Source organism: Pongo pygmaeus, chromosome 3 (assembly GCF_028885625.2).
Source record: "Pongo pygmaeus isolate AG05252 chromosome 3, NHGRI_mPonPyg2-v2.0_pri, whole genome shotgun sequence".
NCBI lineage: Eukaryota > Metazoa > Chordata > Mammalia > Primates > Hominidae > Pongo > Pongo pygmaeus.
In genome coordinates this window covers 6,514,652-6,529,243 of record NC_072376.2, presented here as the reverse complement: position 1 = coordinate 6,529,243, position 14,592 = coordinate 6,514,652, and the positions used below count along the sequence as shown (strand labels likewise).

Sequence of the window (14,592 nt, the reverse complement as noted above, 5' to 3'; positions counted from 1 at the left end):
GCCCACACAGCCCTTTTAAATGAACCCACTCAGGTTGGGGGCGGTGGCTCACGCCTATAATCCCAGCACTTCGGGAGGCCGAAGTGGACAGATCACCTGACGTCAGGAGTTTGAGACCAGCCTGGCCAACATGGCAAAACCTTGTCTCTACTAAAAATACAAAAAGTCGGGCGTGGTGGCGGGCAACTGCAGTCCCATCTACTGAGGAGGCTGAGGCAGGAGAATTGCTTGAACCCGGGAGGCGGAGGTTGCCGTGGGCCAAGATCACGCCATTGCCCTCCAGCCTGGGCAATAGAATGAGACTTCGTTTCAAAAAAAAAAAAAAACAACAACAACAACCCAGCTCACCCAGAATTCCTGTAAGAGTTTTAGTTCTCAAGGCTTCTGTGATTAGTAAGGGAGAAAGAGTGCAGGCTGAAGGCATGAGACTCTCTGAGGCTCTATCTTGGCTCTACTTAGCTGTGTGACCTTGGACAAATGTCTTAATCTCTCTGTGCTTCAATGTAGTAGACAACAATGACCCCTAAAGGTGTCTATCTACATCCTCCACCCTAGAATCTGTGCACCTGTTACCTCACATGGTAAAAGGGGCTTTGCAGATGTCATTAAGTGAAGGACCTTGAGGTAGGGAGGTGACCCTAGATAATCTGGATGGGCCCAATGTCATCACAAGGGTCTGTATAGGAGGAAGAAGGAAGGTCAAAGATGGAAGAAAGAGATGGGATGATGGAAGCAGACGTTGGAATGATGAGCTGAGGAGTGCAGGCAGCCTCTAGAAGCCTGTAGTAGCTGGAAAAGATCAGAAAACAGCCCCGTCCTGCGGCCTCCAGAGATAACACAGGCCAGCTGACGCCTTCATTTTAGCCCCTGAGTTCCAGAATGTACAACAGTCTTTTGTGTTGTTTTGAACTACTAAGCTCGTGGCAATTGTTCCCACAGTGATGAGAAGTGAGTATACAGTTGCCTCTTGACCCTCACACAACGCAGGCGTGAACCTGCAGGTCCCCTGATGTGTGATTTTCCCAGTAAATATACTGAAAACATTTTGGAGATTTGCCACAATTTGAAAAAACTCAGATGAACCCTGTAGCCTCGGATATATATATATATATATGTGTGTATATATATATGTGTGTACATATATATGTATATATATATGTGTATATATACACATATATATATACACACACACATACATATATACATATACATACATACATATATATATGAGAAAAGAAAAAGTTAGGTATGTCACAAATGCATAAAATCCACGTAGACATCAGTCTCTTCAACAGTCTCTTCAAATGTTCATCAGCTGTTGATGTTACTGGTAATACTCCCCACCAACAGCCAGCTATTAGAAGTGAAGTTTTGGGGGAGTCAAAAGTTAAGTGTGGACTTTCAACTGCGTTCAGGCACTGTCTGCACCCCTAACCCCCACATCATTCCAGGGTCAAGTGTATTCAATTTCCTCATCTGTAGGATGAATACTATAACACACCCATCATAGGTACTGAGTATTTAATGAGATATAAACTGAAAACAGCATGTGTGTGCACTAAGTGTGCAAGGAATGAGCTGCGGTTATTATTTCACCCAACACCGGGCCAGGCACGTCGTTGGGGGCCTATGAAGGGTCTCGGCCATCATCAGCCCCGATTCTAAGAAATCCCAGTGTTCCAGGCATGGCCCTTTCTTTCCACGGGCTCTGTGCTGTCATAAGCAGAAGTAACTGTCTATTTTGAGGACTCATGTATGGTTGTTTCCATGGTTACCCTGTCACCCTGCCAAGCAGACTCAAGACGCGGATTTCCAGTGCTTCGGAGAAAGGTGGGAAGCTGCAGAGGGAACAGAGTGGCCTGTGTGCCCCCAGCTCTGCCCTGATGGAGGAGGGGTCCAGGGAAGTCACAGAGCTTCTCGGACCCCCGGTCTCCTCATCTGTCCAATGGCAGAAATGCGCACTTTCCTGCATCCAGGACACTCTTCATTCGCGATCTGATTCTGTTAGGAAAATGATGCTGTGAGCGCGTCTCTGGGGTGTCACTATCAGCCGCTCCCTGAGTTTTGAGCAGTAATTGGATACATGGATGGAAGTGGGAGGTGAAGAACTAATCCTAATCCCCAAATCTCTTTTAAAAAATTAGCTCAAATAACAGCCATTTGTGTTCAGATTAAAAACCGCCGCCACCTGCTAATTGGAAATCGGCTGCGTGCTTGATTTCCCATGAGAGCCCCAGAGCAAAAACACAGCCTGGACAAGGCACGCAGAAGGACAGACACTTCAGCCACTTGCCCCGATGTGTGGCAAATTAAATTTGGAGAAATGGAAGCTGTAAAAGCATGCTAAAAACTGCTCCACAATCTTTTTGCTGGCATGAAAGAGAAAGTTTCCGTACAGGATATTGAGTTTGAGAATGAAAAATATTCTAGAAAAATTTTAAATAAAATTTGCATAAATCAATAATCAAAAAAGAAATTAAGCTGGTTGTTTAAAATTTTTCTTCTCTTGGCCGGGTATGGTGGCTCATGCCTATAATCCCAGCACTGGAGGCCAGGAGTTCAAGACCAGCCTAGCCAACATAGCAAAACCCTGTCTCTACTAAAAATACAAAAAAAAATTAGCCAGGCATGGTGGTATACACCTGTAATCCCAGCTACTCCAGAGGCTGAGGTGAGAGAATCCCTTGAACCCAGGAGGTGGAGGCTGCAGTGAGCCAAGATGGTGTCAGGGTGATGGAGCCAAATTCTGTCTAAAAAAAAAGAAAAAAAACTTCTCTTCCTCAAAAGGACACCAAATAGATTTGCACACAAGTTTTCCTAAGATTTCAAGGAGCAGATATATTACATCAACTGTTCCAGAAAAAGAAAGAAAAAGCTGCCCAGTTCATTTTAGGAGAGTTGAATAATCTTAAAATTGGGCAAAGAGAGTATAAGAAAAGAAAATTATAAACCAACTTCACCTATGACTGTGTGTGCAAAAAGCATACATACAACCTTAGTAAATCACAGGCAGCCCCACCCTGTCTACAGACTTGGGATCACTGGTGGGGGCAAGAGCCCCCAGAGGTCAGCATGTTGCCAACCTCCCAGGTGAGTCACTGGGCACAGCCAACAGGCCCTTGGGGATTTGTCAGCAAGGACCTGGCCCCAAGGTCGCCCAGGCACAATCAAAAGTCCTCAGTGGCCTGGAAGACACCACGTCCCTCTCTCTGCACCTCGGCCTGCCAGAGCCTTCCGGAACCTCAGTGCAATCCGGAGAGGAGTGGAATCTGCCAAGGCCCTAAAGTTAACGTTCACTGCAGCCCTGGGAGCTGGGGGTGAAGAATGAAATTGAATTGAGTCATCGAAAACAGTCATATTTCTTGCACTCTTGAGTTCATTGGCTGATTCACACAAGGCTCATACATCATCAGGCATATGAAATTACGTGGCTGAAATGGATGTGTCTGTGCTTGGACTCACGAAATGTGCAAGGTATATGTGACTGCTGCTTCTGCCCTGCGGAACTGGATAGCACAGGCTTCGGGAGCCAAAGGGGGACTGACGGCCCCCTCTAGCCCACTGAAAAATGTCACACAAACATTGAGCGGTGCACAAAACTGTCCTATGTCCGTCTCTGTTCTCTCTAAATTCCACCCTTCCTGCACACACATGTGTTTTCTGATTCAAATGGTAAAAATACACAGAAAAATAAAAAGAAAATATTCCATCAGTTTCTTATAGCTCACCACTCAGGGACAACTTGTATATTTCTTTCCAGAGTTTTCTCTGTTTCCATTTTTTTGGTGGTCATAGCCTTATTTTGTTATCCCCTAAATCTTTCAACGTAATCATTTCCCTGTGGCATTAAAAAATCTTCTAAAACAATAGCTGACATGACCGAACAATATTCCTATTACATGGATGTCATCATTGTTGACATCATTTTCTCGGCATTTTAAACTGCTTGCTTAAAATTTTCCTTCTGTCCCTCAAAAGGACGCCGAATAGATTTGCACACAAGTTTTCCTAATACTTCAAGGAGCAGATATATTACACTAACGGTTCCAGAAAAAGAAAGGAAAAGCTGCCTCACTCATTTTAGAAGAGTTGAATAATCTTAGCATTTAAGATTAGGATATTGAGAATGTTTCTGGATTTCCACCCCTATAAACAACAGGGTGCCATGAAGCCCCATCCTCCTTCCCACAGAGCTCACACGGGGTCAGCAGCGGACCAGGAGCAGGAAGAACCCCCTCTCTTCCCCAATATTCTCCCATTCTATTCTAACCCAGAGCTGGCTGCACACAGGCACAGCTGGAGGCACATGCAGCCTGAGTCACTGGGCGGGAGGCGTAGGTTGGGGGGGGAGGGGGCAGTGCCCTGCAGTAGGCAGTGGAACGGCCCCCAGCGACGGCTGCGTCCTGATCCCTAGCACCTGTGACTATGCTATGCTACACGGCAAAGTCAAAATAAGGCCAAAGATGAAATCAAGGCTGCAACTCAGCCAACCTTGAGATGAGGAAGTCATCCTGGATCACCGGGGGTGGCGGGGGCAAGGTGATCACAAGGGTTTTATACACGAAAGACAGACAGGAGGGTCAGAGACGTGAGAGAGGCTTGGCCGCTGTGGGCTTGGAGAATGGGGGAGGGGCCATGTGCCAGGGAACTCGGCACCTCTAGAAGCCAGAAGAGGCAGAGAAACCTGTGCTCCCCAAGAGCCTCCAGAAGGTACCAGCCCGCGGCACCTTCATTATAGCCAGTGAGCCGGCTGTGGGACTGCGGACTGAGACTATACATATGCCCTGTTTTAAGCCACCAAGTGTGTGGTCCTTTGTTGTGGCACACAGGACGCAGCCCCAGGCCCCCTGCATCCCGGGAATCTCAGCTGGTCTCCAACCTCCTATCCATCCATGGCCACTAACTCCACATTTATCTCCAGGTGGCATTGCTGCCTGGACATCTGGCTGCCTACTCGACCCCTTTCCTTGGAGCCCAATACGGGCCTCAGGCTCACGGGTCTGAAACCTGCCTGCTGGTCCCCGGCACCCCCTGTTGTTCCAGGCCACGGCCCCACCTTCACCCACAGCTCAAACCAAACCACAGAGTCACGCCCCACAAGGCAAAGCTCGACCTCCAAGCAACATCCAGAGGGAGTAGCCAGGTGAGCCCTGCCCCACCTCCCAACACCCCCCATCACCGGGGTCACCATTTCTTCCTGCAGACCCTGCAGGGACCTCTGATGCCTGCTCCCCCGGGGACCCTCTGTGGCGTCTCCTCCTCCTCTTCAAGTCCCAATCTCATGACAACCCACAGCTTCTCCTTCTCAGCTCACCCAGAACAAAACCCAGTCCCTCCCTTGACCTACAGGCAATGTCTGGAGTCACAGCCACTGCAGTGCCCTCCTTCTAGAACATTCTTCCCCAGAGATCGGCACCGCCCCCCTCCTCAGGGTGTCTGTTCCACTGTGGTCTCTTCAGGGAGGCCCTCCCTGACCGCCTCTGTCCCTGTACCTGACTTTGTGGGTGTTGGTGCCATTGCTCACCACACCCAGACATGCGTCAGGTGTGTGTTCACTGTCTGTCTCCCCCGCAGATGCCAGCTCCTGAGGGTGGGCCTCTGCTGCACGCCCATGCCAGGAATAGGCGCCTACTGAATGCCTGGATGGCTGAGCATGACACACGGAGCGTGGACAAACCCAGAGGAGATGAGGGGGTGGACGTAGGGGCCAGAACTTGGCCAAGGAAGGAGGCAGAAGCTGGAGGTTTTGGGGGGCCCTGAGCCTGAGTCCTGGGGCTGGTGTGCACCCTGTCTGACTGCCCAGCAAAACCAGACTCCCTAAGGGAACAGTGTGGCCCCATTGCTCCCAAATAGCCCTCTGCCGCTGGCACCCAGGCTTCAGTCAGGCTCCTCCGGGATTTATTCAACAAGTGTTTATTTCCAGACACCGTGGTAGGTGCTGGGGACAGACAGTGAGGGGAACCAGATAAGCAAAGTCCCTGCCCTCTGCCTGGGGGACACCCCGCCTCCTGCCTGGCCCCTTGCTAGCCCTGCAGGGCTGTCTGGGAAGGAGAATGCCGTGGCCTGATCCCTCGCCTTCAGGGATCCCTCGCCTCTGGGACGGCTGTGGCAGTGTGCAGCCCATGGCCACAACCCAGTGCCAGGCAGCCCAGCCCTGCCACTGTTGAATTTGGGTGACCTTGGGCCAATAACTGGAACTTCTGTTTCCTCTTCCGAACAGCACCTCCTGGGGCTTGTGTGAAGATTCGATGAGTTCACAGGTAAAGCCCTTGGTGGGGGCTGGGCTCAGAGTGAGTGTTCAGTGTGAGCTGCTATGCTGGGGGCTGCTGTGTCACAAAATGTCCCCTGGAACTGGTTCAGCCCCAGACCTCCACAGATACCCCTGTGAGACCCCCACAGCAGGCCCTGTGGTGGGCTCTAGGATGAGGGGACGTGTTACAGACCCTGCTCCAAGGAGCCGGAGAAGATGGGCAGCCCACAGCAAGTCTGCCGGGTGTGGCTAGTTCCAGATGAGAGGGAAGCTTTGGGGGCTACGGGGCCACAGAGGAGGATCCAGATCTAAAGTAGGGGTCCGGGAAGGCTTCCTACAGGAGGTGACATTTAAGTTTGGTGCCTCCTTACCTTCTGGATGCCCTGACCCTTGCCCTAGAGCCCTGAACCCTAAAAGCTGGGCTGTCCCTGGCTGTGCAGGGACTCTGGGGGGCAGCAGGTGGCAAGACCAGGCTCCCTGACCAGCCAGCACTGAAGAAGCAATGGGCCCACCCACCTTGGCCAGTCCAGGACATGCTCATCCCACACCCACCACCCCTGCAGCAGCTGCACCAGCACAGGACATCCTCCCCGCCCGCCTGCCCGATGCACAGCCCCCCACCCCCAGGCATAGGCACTTACGCTTGGAATGCTTGTCACACAGGGCAGCTGCCCGCATGTCACAGAGCCGCAGGGAGCCCTTGCTGCTGCTGTAGACGAAGAGGTTGCAGTGGTGCGGATGGAACTCAGATGCTGTGATCACCTCCGTGAGGTCCTCCATGTTGGCCGGCTTGATGTCCACGATGTCTGGGGGCAGTGCGGTCAAGGAAGGGGCAGTGAAGAGCAATGCTCCACCTTCCCGAGGTTTCCCACACCTCTCCCAGGCAAAGCCGTCCACCCTTGCGTCTGAGCTGCCTCTCTGTTCCTGAGACCCTCAAAATGCATCCCAGCCAAGTGTTCCCCTGAGCTGCAGACCTGCATGGTGAACTGCCTGCTGGCCACCCCTTCTAGGTGCCTGTCTACTGTTCCCATGAAGCTGGACCCACCACTTCCCTCCTGACCTGCACACCCCCACCTGCACCCCACCCTAGTGAGGTGCATCAGTTCCAGCCACACATAGCACTGACCTGTGGAGCCCCTCTCCTCTGCCCTCCTCCCCCTGTTGGTTGCCAAGCAGAAGAAAAAGAGCATTTATATTGTGCCTACTGCATACTGGGCAGTGGATGCTATTGGTGAATGATTTCAAGTCTTCCCAGTCCCTTTTCAAATTGTTTCTGGAATTGAGTGTGTGGGCATCTGGGAGCTCCCCTTCCTGTCCCCAGCACCCACTCCCCTTCTTCTGTCTACAGCATGGAGATTCTTCTTTGGGCAAAAGTTCTTCTGGGTTTCTGGGTCGGCCCCACCTCGGCTCTGATCTGTGCCCTCCAGCCCCCAGGACTTGGAATACTGAAAAGGCTGGGATGCAGCTTGGTCACCCCTGCTGGGCTGGGTGGTGTAGAAAGGAGCTTCTATCTGCTGCCAGGACAAGGAGAAACCCTGGAGCTTGAGGGTGGGGCAGACAGTGGAAAGAGTGCATAGAAAGATCTGGTGATGCCATTGGAATCCCGGATCAAGCTGCATCTGAAGCCATTCCCCACAGACTGCTAAATGTGGGAGCCAATAAATGTCCATTTTTGTTTAGAGTCAAGAACTTTGCTGCTTGCAAAGGCAGTATCCCTGACTGTTACACTGGAGCACAGAGAAGATGAGCAACTTGTCCGGGGTGGCCCAGGTGTGAGTGGTAAGGCTGGATTCAGTCTCACAACCTCCCCAGCCCCAGCACCTGCTCTTTTCCCGTCCCTTCCCTGCTGCCCAACAGCAGATCAAAATCTCTTGGAGCATGCAAGGACTGGCGCCCCCGAGCCTCTCTCCGGCTTTCCAGCTTTAGATCCCACCCATCACCCTGACAGAACGGCCCTCTCCCCTCTCACAGCAATGACCTCGGGCTCCAGTCTCCCTGGCCCTGCATGGGGCTTTGCACAGTCTGTTCCCTCTGACTCTTCAGGTGCACGTGAGCCCTGGAGTCAGAAGGTCTGGGGTTTGAATCCCAGCTCTGTCACCTCCTGGCTGTGTGACCCTGAGCGAGTTCCCAGCTATCCATGCCTCAGCTTCCTCATCTATAAAATGAGTCAGCAGTAGAACCTTATCACTTTGGTGTGAAGATCATCAGAGGCAAAGCCCTTCACACACTGCCTGATGCGTTGCAAAGCTCAATGAATGTCAGTTTCCATTTTTATTATTTTCTATCTGGAAAATACTGATTGAAACTCTGAAATCCATCTGCCCTCCCTCTTCCTCCACCCAAGCTGCTGCCTCTCTCAATAAGAAAGCAGTATTTGTAATCCCAGAACTTTGGGAGGCTGAGGTGGGCGGATCACAAAGTCAGGAGATCAAGGCCATCCTGGCCAACGTGGGAAAACCCTGTCTCTACTAAAATACAAAAAAAAATTAGTTGGAGACAAGCCTGACCAACACGGCAAAACCCCATCTCTGCTAAAAATACATTAGCGGTGGTATACACCTGTAGTCTCAGCTACTCAGGAGGCTGAGGCAGGGGAATCACTTGAACCTAGGAGGTGGAGGTTGCAGTGAACCGAGGTTGCGCCATTACATTCCAGCCTGGTGACAGGGCAAGACTCTGTTAAAAAAAAAAAAAAAAAAAAAAAAAAAAAAAAGCAAGCAAGCAGTATTTTCTGACCTCTCCAAAGACGAGGGATTATAAAATGCCAGGAAAAAAAAATGGCTGATCTGTGCAGTCAGAAAGCACCTACAAGGGTCTCTGTCCTCGTGCTCAAATCTTGCTTCCCGGAAGCACATCATTAACCAGAAACTGAGAATCACATAAAAATAGAAAGAGAGGGAAAAATGAGTTAAGTCATCACCGCCTGGCTGGTTTCCCAGGAAACTACAGTTTTCCAGTATGAAAAGCAGCAGTGATTAAATAATGAAAAATGATACTGAAGGCCAAGCAAGAAAAGAGCCCTCCTCCTGCCATGCTGATTTCACCAGCGTCCGCCTGGCAGCCCAGCCCTCCCGGGCCGAATGACTCCCATGTCTTTCCAGGACACGCTGCCCGCTCGGAGCGGCTCTCAGGTCCTTACTGAACTTCACTAAAGTGGGATCCACAGAAAAAGTGCAGCCACTGATGAAATATCACGCACATTAGTGCGACGGCCCATGGATAATGTGCAGTAGAGAGGCAAGGCAGACGACAGGGGCTAAATTCTCTCTGCACACCCTGAGACACACAAAAGCCACAGGAGGCTTGGTGGCAACAGAAGTGCCCAGGAACGTGGGTCCCGCATGAGTTCTGCTCACGTCATCAGGACACTCATTCTCGCTGTATTTCCTGGGGTTATAACTCATGGGGTGCAGTGGGTGCAGGAGGACTCGGTGGGATGAAGTCAAACGCTGACACCCAGGGGGTTCTCTGAACATTCCAGGTTCTCTCCCAGGGGAGACCTCTCCCTCGGCCTTTCAGAACCCAGAGTGGCCAGTGGCTTGTTGCTTCTGCCAATGAATAGACAAGTGAGGCATGTCACTTCCAGGCTGAAGTTTTGAGAGCCAGCACGTGGTCTGCTGTGACACTGTTCCCTCTGCAATGAGATCGCACCGAAGCCAGCCTGTGACGGACACACTTGCAGCGTGAGTGGGAGGTGTAAAGTGGGTGTTTGAAGCCTCGGAGACCTTCAGGTTGTTTGCTACCACTGCAAAACCTGAGCCCCCTGACAGGTTCAGTGTCCACCCAAACGCTCTTTCCTTTCCCACCTGGGGATGTTTCAGAACTTTTCAAAGTATGTAGGAGGCCAGGCACCATGGCTCACACCTGTAATCCCAGCACTTTGGGAGGCTGAGGTGAGCAGGTCACCTGAGCTCAGGAGTTCGAGACCAGCCTGAACAACATGCCAAAACCCCGTCTCTACTAAACATAAAAAAAAAATTACCCAGGCGTGGTGGCGTGTGCCTGAAATCCCAGCTACTTGGGAGGCTGAGGCAGGAGAATCGCTTGACTGGGGAGGCAGAGGTTGCAGTGAGCTGAGATCGCACCACTGCACTCCAGACTGGGTGACAGAGCAAGACTCCATCTCAAAAGTAAATAAATAAATAAATTAATTAATTAATAAAAGTATGCAGGGCTCCATTACATCTGTAGCCCTGTGGCAAACACACCCGAGCCACGGCAAGCCGGGGCCGGCTAATGGGCAGGAACACTCAATCAAGCGCCCCATGTATAGGCTGGAGACACAGAGTCCCCAAAGGCAAAGGGATCGAGGGCCTGGCTTTGGGGAGATAAAGTCCCCCAAACCTGGGTCCCACCAACAGCCCAGGACCATGGGGGAGCTATCACAAGGGAATCTCTCCTGCTGTTTCTCTCTGTCCTTGGATAGGGTGGCTGCTGTGAAACAACCGTGTGACACAGAGGCCCTGCATCCACGTCACCCTACAGAAGGAGCAAAATCACTGTCACAGCCAATGAGGCAGGCCCCCCACAACAGGGTCCCCACGGTGAGAGCTCCCTGGGGAGGCAAGCAGTCCCGAGCCTCTGAATTCCAAGGCCCAGAGCCGTGCCCAGCACCTCTGGGCAGCACAGCATCCTTTAGGGTGTGGGCACCGGGCTGGGTCCATGCTCACCTGGTCCCTCGGACCGCCTCTCCAAGACCTTGCCTCAGGTGGCCATAGGACCTACCCGGGCCCGCAGCCCAGCCCTTGGCAAAAAGAATTAATTACCGAGTGGGGTGGTCCCTGCTGGCGCTCCCTCAATCCATCATAACACAGGGCCCTGAAGATGGACTCCTGACAAGGGAAGTAGCTGTGGGAGAAGCCTCCGGGGCACGAGAATTACACCCAAACTCAGCTACTGTGAACACACCTTTTTGCCCCACACCATGGCCCCCTGTGTGTAGACTTTGAAGCATTTGGCCCAGTGACCACACTCGGTGGCTTTAACTTAGGCAGGACCAGCACCAGGTCAGAAGCTGAGGGCCCCCGGCTGGGTATCTGGTCTTGGCTGTCACTGGGGGCCCCCGGCTGGGTGTCTGGTCTTGGCTGTCACTGGAACATCATTTCCATTCTGCAAGACTTGCTTTCCCCATCTGCAAAATGAGTGCCTGGGCCCTTTCCTTTCCAGGACTAACCGCAGGTGGCCCCACCCCAGCTTCATGATAGCCACCTAAATCCTGCTTGAAAAACTGCTTCACAAGGTTCATTTCAGGACTGGCCTCCCTTGGGAACGAGCATAATTAGGCTCATTTAAGAGTCCCCCTTCCCCTGGCAAAGCTGCTTGAATTATTCATCTTCTGTTTTCCCATCTAATTCCACTCCAACTGTCTGGTGGGATTTGTTTCCCTTCCAATCACACTCTAGCAGCTAAGAGTCATTTTCCCTGCAAGAAAAGTTTGTCAGACACAGGTAGGAATTCCAGAGAGAGGAGCAAGTTACGCAGAGAGGATGAAAAGGAGAGAAGGTAAAATCGCTCTTCAATCCCATACACCTCAACTGAGCACAGGCTATTTTTCTCCACTGCAGTGGGTTGAATAGTGGCCCCCACAAATAAGTTAGCATAGTATATGTCCGTAACATCCTAACCCCCAGAGACTGTGGAGTGTGATCTCATTTGGGAAAAGGGTCTCTGCAGATGTAGTTAAAGATCTTGAGATGAGATCACCCTGGATTACCCAGGTGGGCCCTAAATGCAATGACAAGTGACATTCTAAGAGACAGAAGAGGAGACACCAGAGGAGAAGGCCATGTGGAGACAAATGCAGAGATGGGAGCAATGGCTACAGGAACACCAGGAGCCCCGGAGCTGGAGGAGACGAGGAAGCCTCCTCCCCTAGAACCTTCAGAGAGAGCACGGCCCTGCCAACACCTGGATTGAGAACTTGTGGCCCCCAGGACGGTGAGAATATATCTGTATTTTGAAGCCATGAAGTTTATGGCAATTTGCCACAGCAGCCACAGGACACTAACCCACCCAAGGTGCTTCCTGGGAGTTGGGAAATAAGAGCAGACGCAATGCCAGTGCTATGGGCAGCCACCAACAGCCCCCCAACACTGACAGCCCCCCCACACCGACAGCCCCCCAACACCAACAGCCCCCCACACCGACAGCCCCCCCACACCGACAGCCCCCCAACACCGACAGCCCCCAACACCGACAGCCTCCCCACACAGACAGCCCCCCCCACACCGACAGCCCAACACGGACAGCCCCACACCGACACACCCCCACACCGACAGCCCCCCAACACCGACAGCCCCCAACACCGACAGCCCCCAACACCGACAGCCTCCCCACACCGACAGCCCCCCCACACCGACAGCCCAACATGGACAGCCCCCCACACCGACACACCCCCACACCGACAGCCCCCAACACCGACAGCCCCCCAACACCGACAGCCCCCCCACACCGACAGCCCCCCACACTGACAGCCCCCCACACCGCTCCTTCTCTAGAACTCCCCATTTCCCCATCCCCAGCCCTGGGGCACCAAGCCAGGCATCAGGGGGCTTCTTCCTCATTCTAAGCCCTTCCCTTGTCCAGCCAGACTTCAGGTCCCGGGGCTCCTCCACCTGAACCCCTTATGCTCTGCCCCTCAGCCCAGGCCATCAGCATCTCTGTCCCCATGGGGGTCCGTGCCCAAGCTCAGCTAGAGTGAAATTCCTCAAACAGCTGCAGGACTCCCCACCACCCTGCGTGGTGGCCTCTCCCACCCCACCGAGGAGGTCGGACTTGCCCAGCGTGCTGCCCCTGCCTGCTCTTCCTCCGTCTCACCTTGGCCGCTTCTCCCTCCGTACCCACCAGCCATATCCAGCAGTTCGAAGCTGCCGGAGCATTCTGAGTCTCTGCCTGAACACCACGGCGAGGCCCTACCCGTCTGCTCATCCTCAGGACCACCGTGCTGTGTATGTGCCCATCTGTCCCACCCTGCAGTCGGCTCCAGGGCCAGCTCCCCCTCCTGATTCACCTCTGTGCCCCCACACCCCTCACACACGACCTGCCCAGAGCTGGTGCCTGGGACATGTTCGCTGCATGACTGATCTGTGCACAAATATTAGATGAGGAGACGACTCTGAACCTTTCCCTGGGAACAGCCCTTCCAATTTAGAAACTCTGTTCACACTCATTTGCCCCCCACCCCCATCCCAACACACACTAATAGGGTGCAGAAGGCAGCTGATGTTCCACTTCGCTTTCTTTAGGTCCAGAGACAGGCTCAGAGGGTTCCACAGACAGTGAGCAGCAGAGCTGATACCTGAGCCCGGGTGCATGATTGCGAATCCAGCTTGGGTTCCTCCGTCCACAGCCCCCCACAGCCGGGCCCCATTGCCCCTTAGAAGAAGCTGTAGATTGTGCGCAAGGAGGAGGTGTCCAATCAACCCAGGGAGTGATGGGCACATTCCCACTGCAGGGCCCTCACACTCATGCCCTTCAGATCTCTGCCTGAATGCTCCTTAACAAAGTAACCTCCTATAAATCTCCTCTGCCCCTCAGAATAAACATTTATTTTACCTTGTTTAATTATAGATTTTCTGCTTTCTCTTTTTGCAAGCATTAATCACTGCTTATTACATTATTGGCCTGTTTGTTGCTGTCTGCCCCCAGTGACGGCAGGGACCTGCCTGTCAGGATTGCTGCTGCACCTTCAATGCCTGGCACACAGTAGGTGCTTAGTAAGTGGTTGCTGACTGAATGAATGAATCAGCCCATTGTGGTCCCCTCTGATCAGGGCCCAGGGGGCAGGAGGTTGCAAACCATCTCAAGGGGAAGCAGCTCTTAAAGTAGAGATAAGAGGCATGGTCAAGGAGGCCCCAGGGTGTGAGGGGTTTTTTAGGAGTGGATTCTCACTGACAAAGGCCATTCAAAGGGGCCGTCCCTCTGCAGGGTGTTGAAAGTATTGCTGCTGCGGTACAAATACAAGAGTGCTGTGCTGGCCGGGCATGGTGGTTCACGCCTGTAATCCCAGCACTTTGGGAGGCCGAGGCAGGAGGATCACTTGAGGTCAGGAGTTTGAGACCAGCCTAGCCAACATGATGAAACCCTGTCTCTACTAAAAATACAAAAAAAATTAGCTGGGCATGGTGGTGGGCGCCTGTAATCCCAGCTACTCAGGAGGCTGAGGCAGGAGAATCACTTGAACCCGGGAGGCGGAGGTTGCAGTGAGCTGAGATCGTGCCACTGTATTCCAGCCTGGGAGACACAGTGAGACTCTGTCTGGGGAAAAAAATAAAAAAGATTGCTGTGGTCTGGGCAGCACGTCCCACGTGCTGCGGGTCCAGTGAAGTCCATCAGGAAGAACT

At 52.6% G+C, this 14,592-nt stretch overlaps 1 protein-coding gene across 6 annotated transcripts in view; it reads right to left on the bottom strand.

Annotated features, from left to right (window-relative positions):
* PPP2R2C (protein phosphatase 2 regulatory subunit Bgamma) overlaps positions 1–14,592 on the bottom strand; it is a 247,451-nt gene that overhangs the window by 21,176 nt on the left and 211,683 nt on the right. For all 6 annotated transcript variants that reach the window (XM_054484751.1, XM_054484755.1, XM_054484756.2 and 3 more), the window contains one exon: positions 6,892–7,056. In XM_054484751.1, coding sequence (XP_054340726.1) covers positions 6,892–7,056 — 165 coding nt within the window. The remainder of the gene's footprint in view (positions 1–6,891; positions 7,057–14,592) is intronic.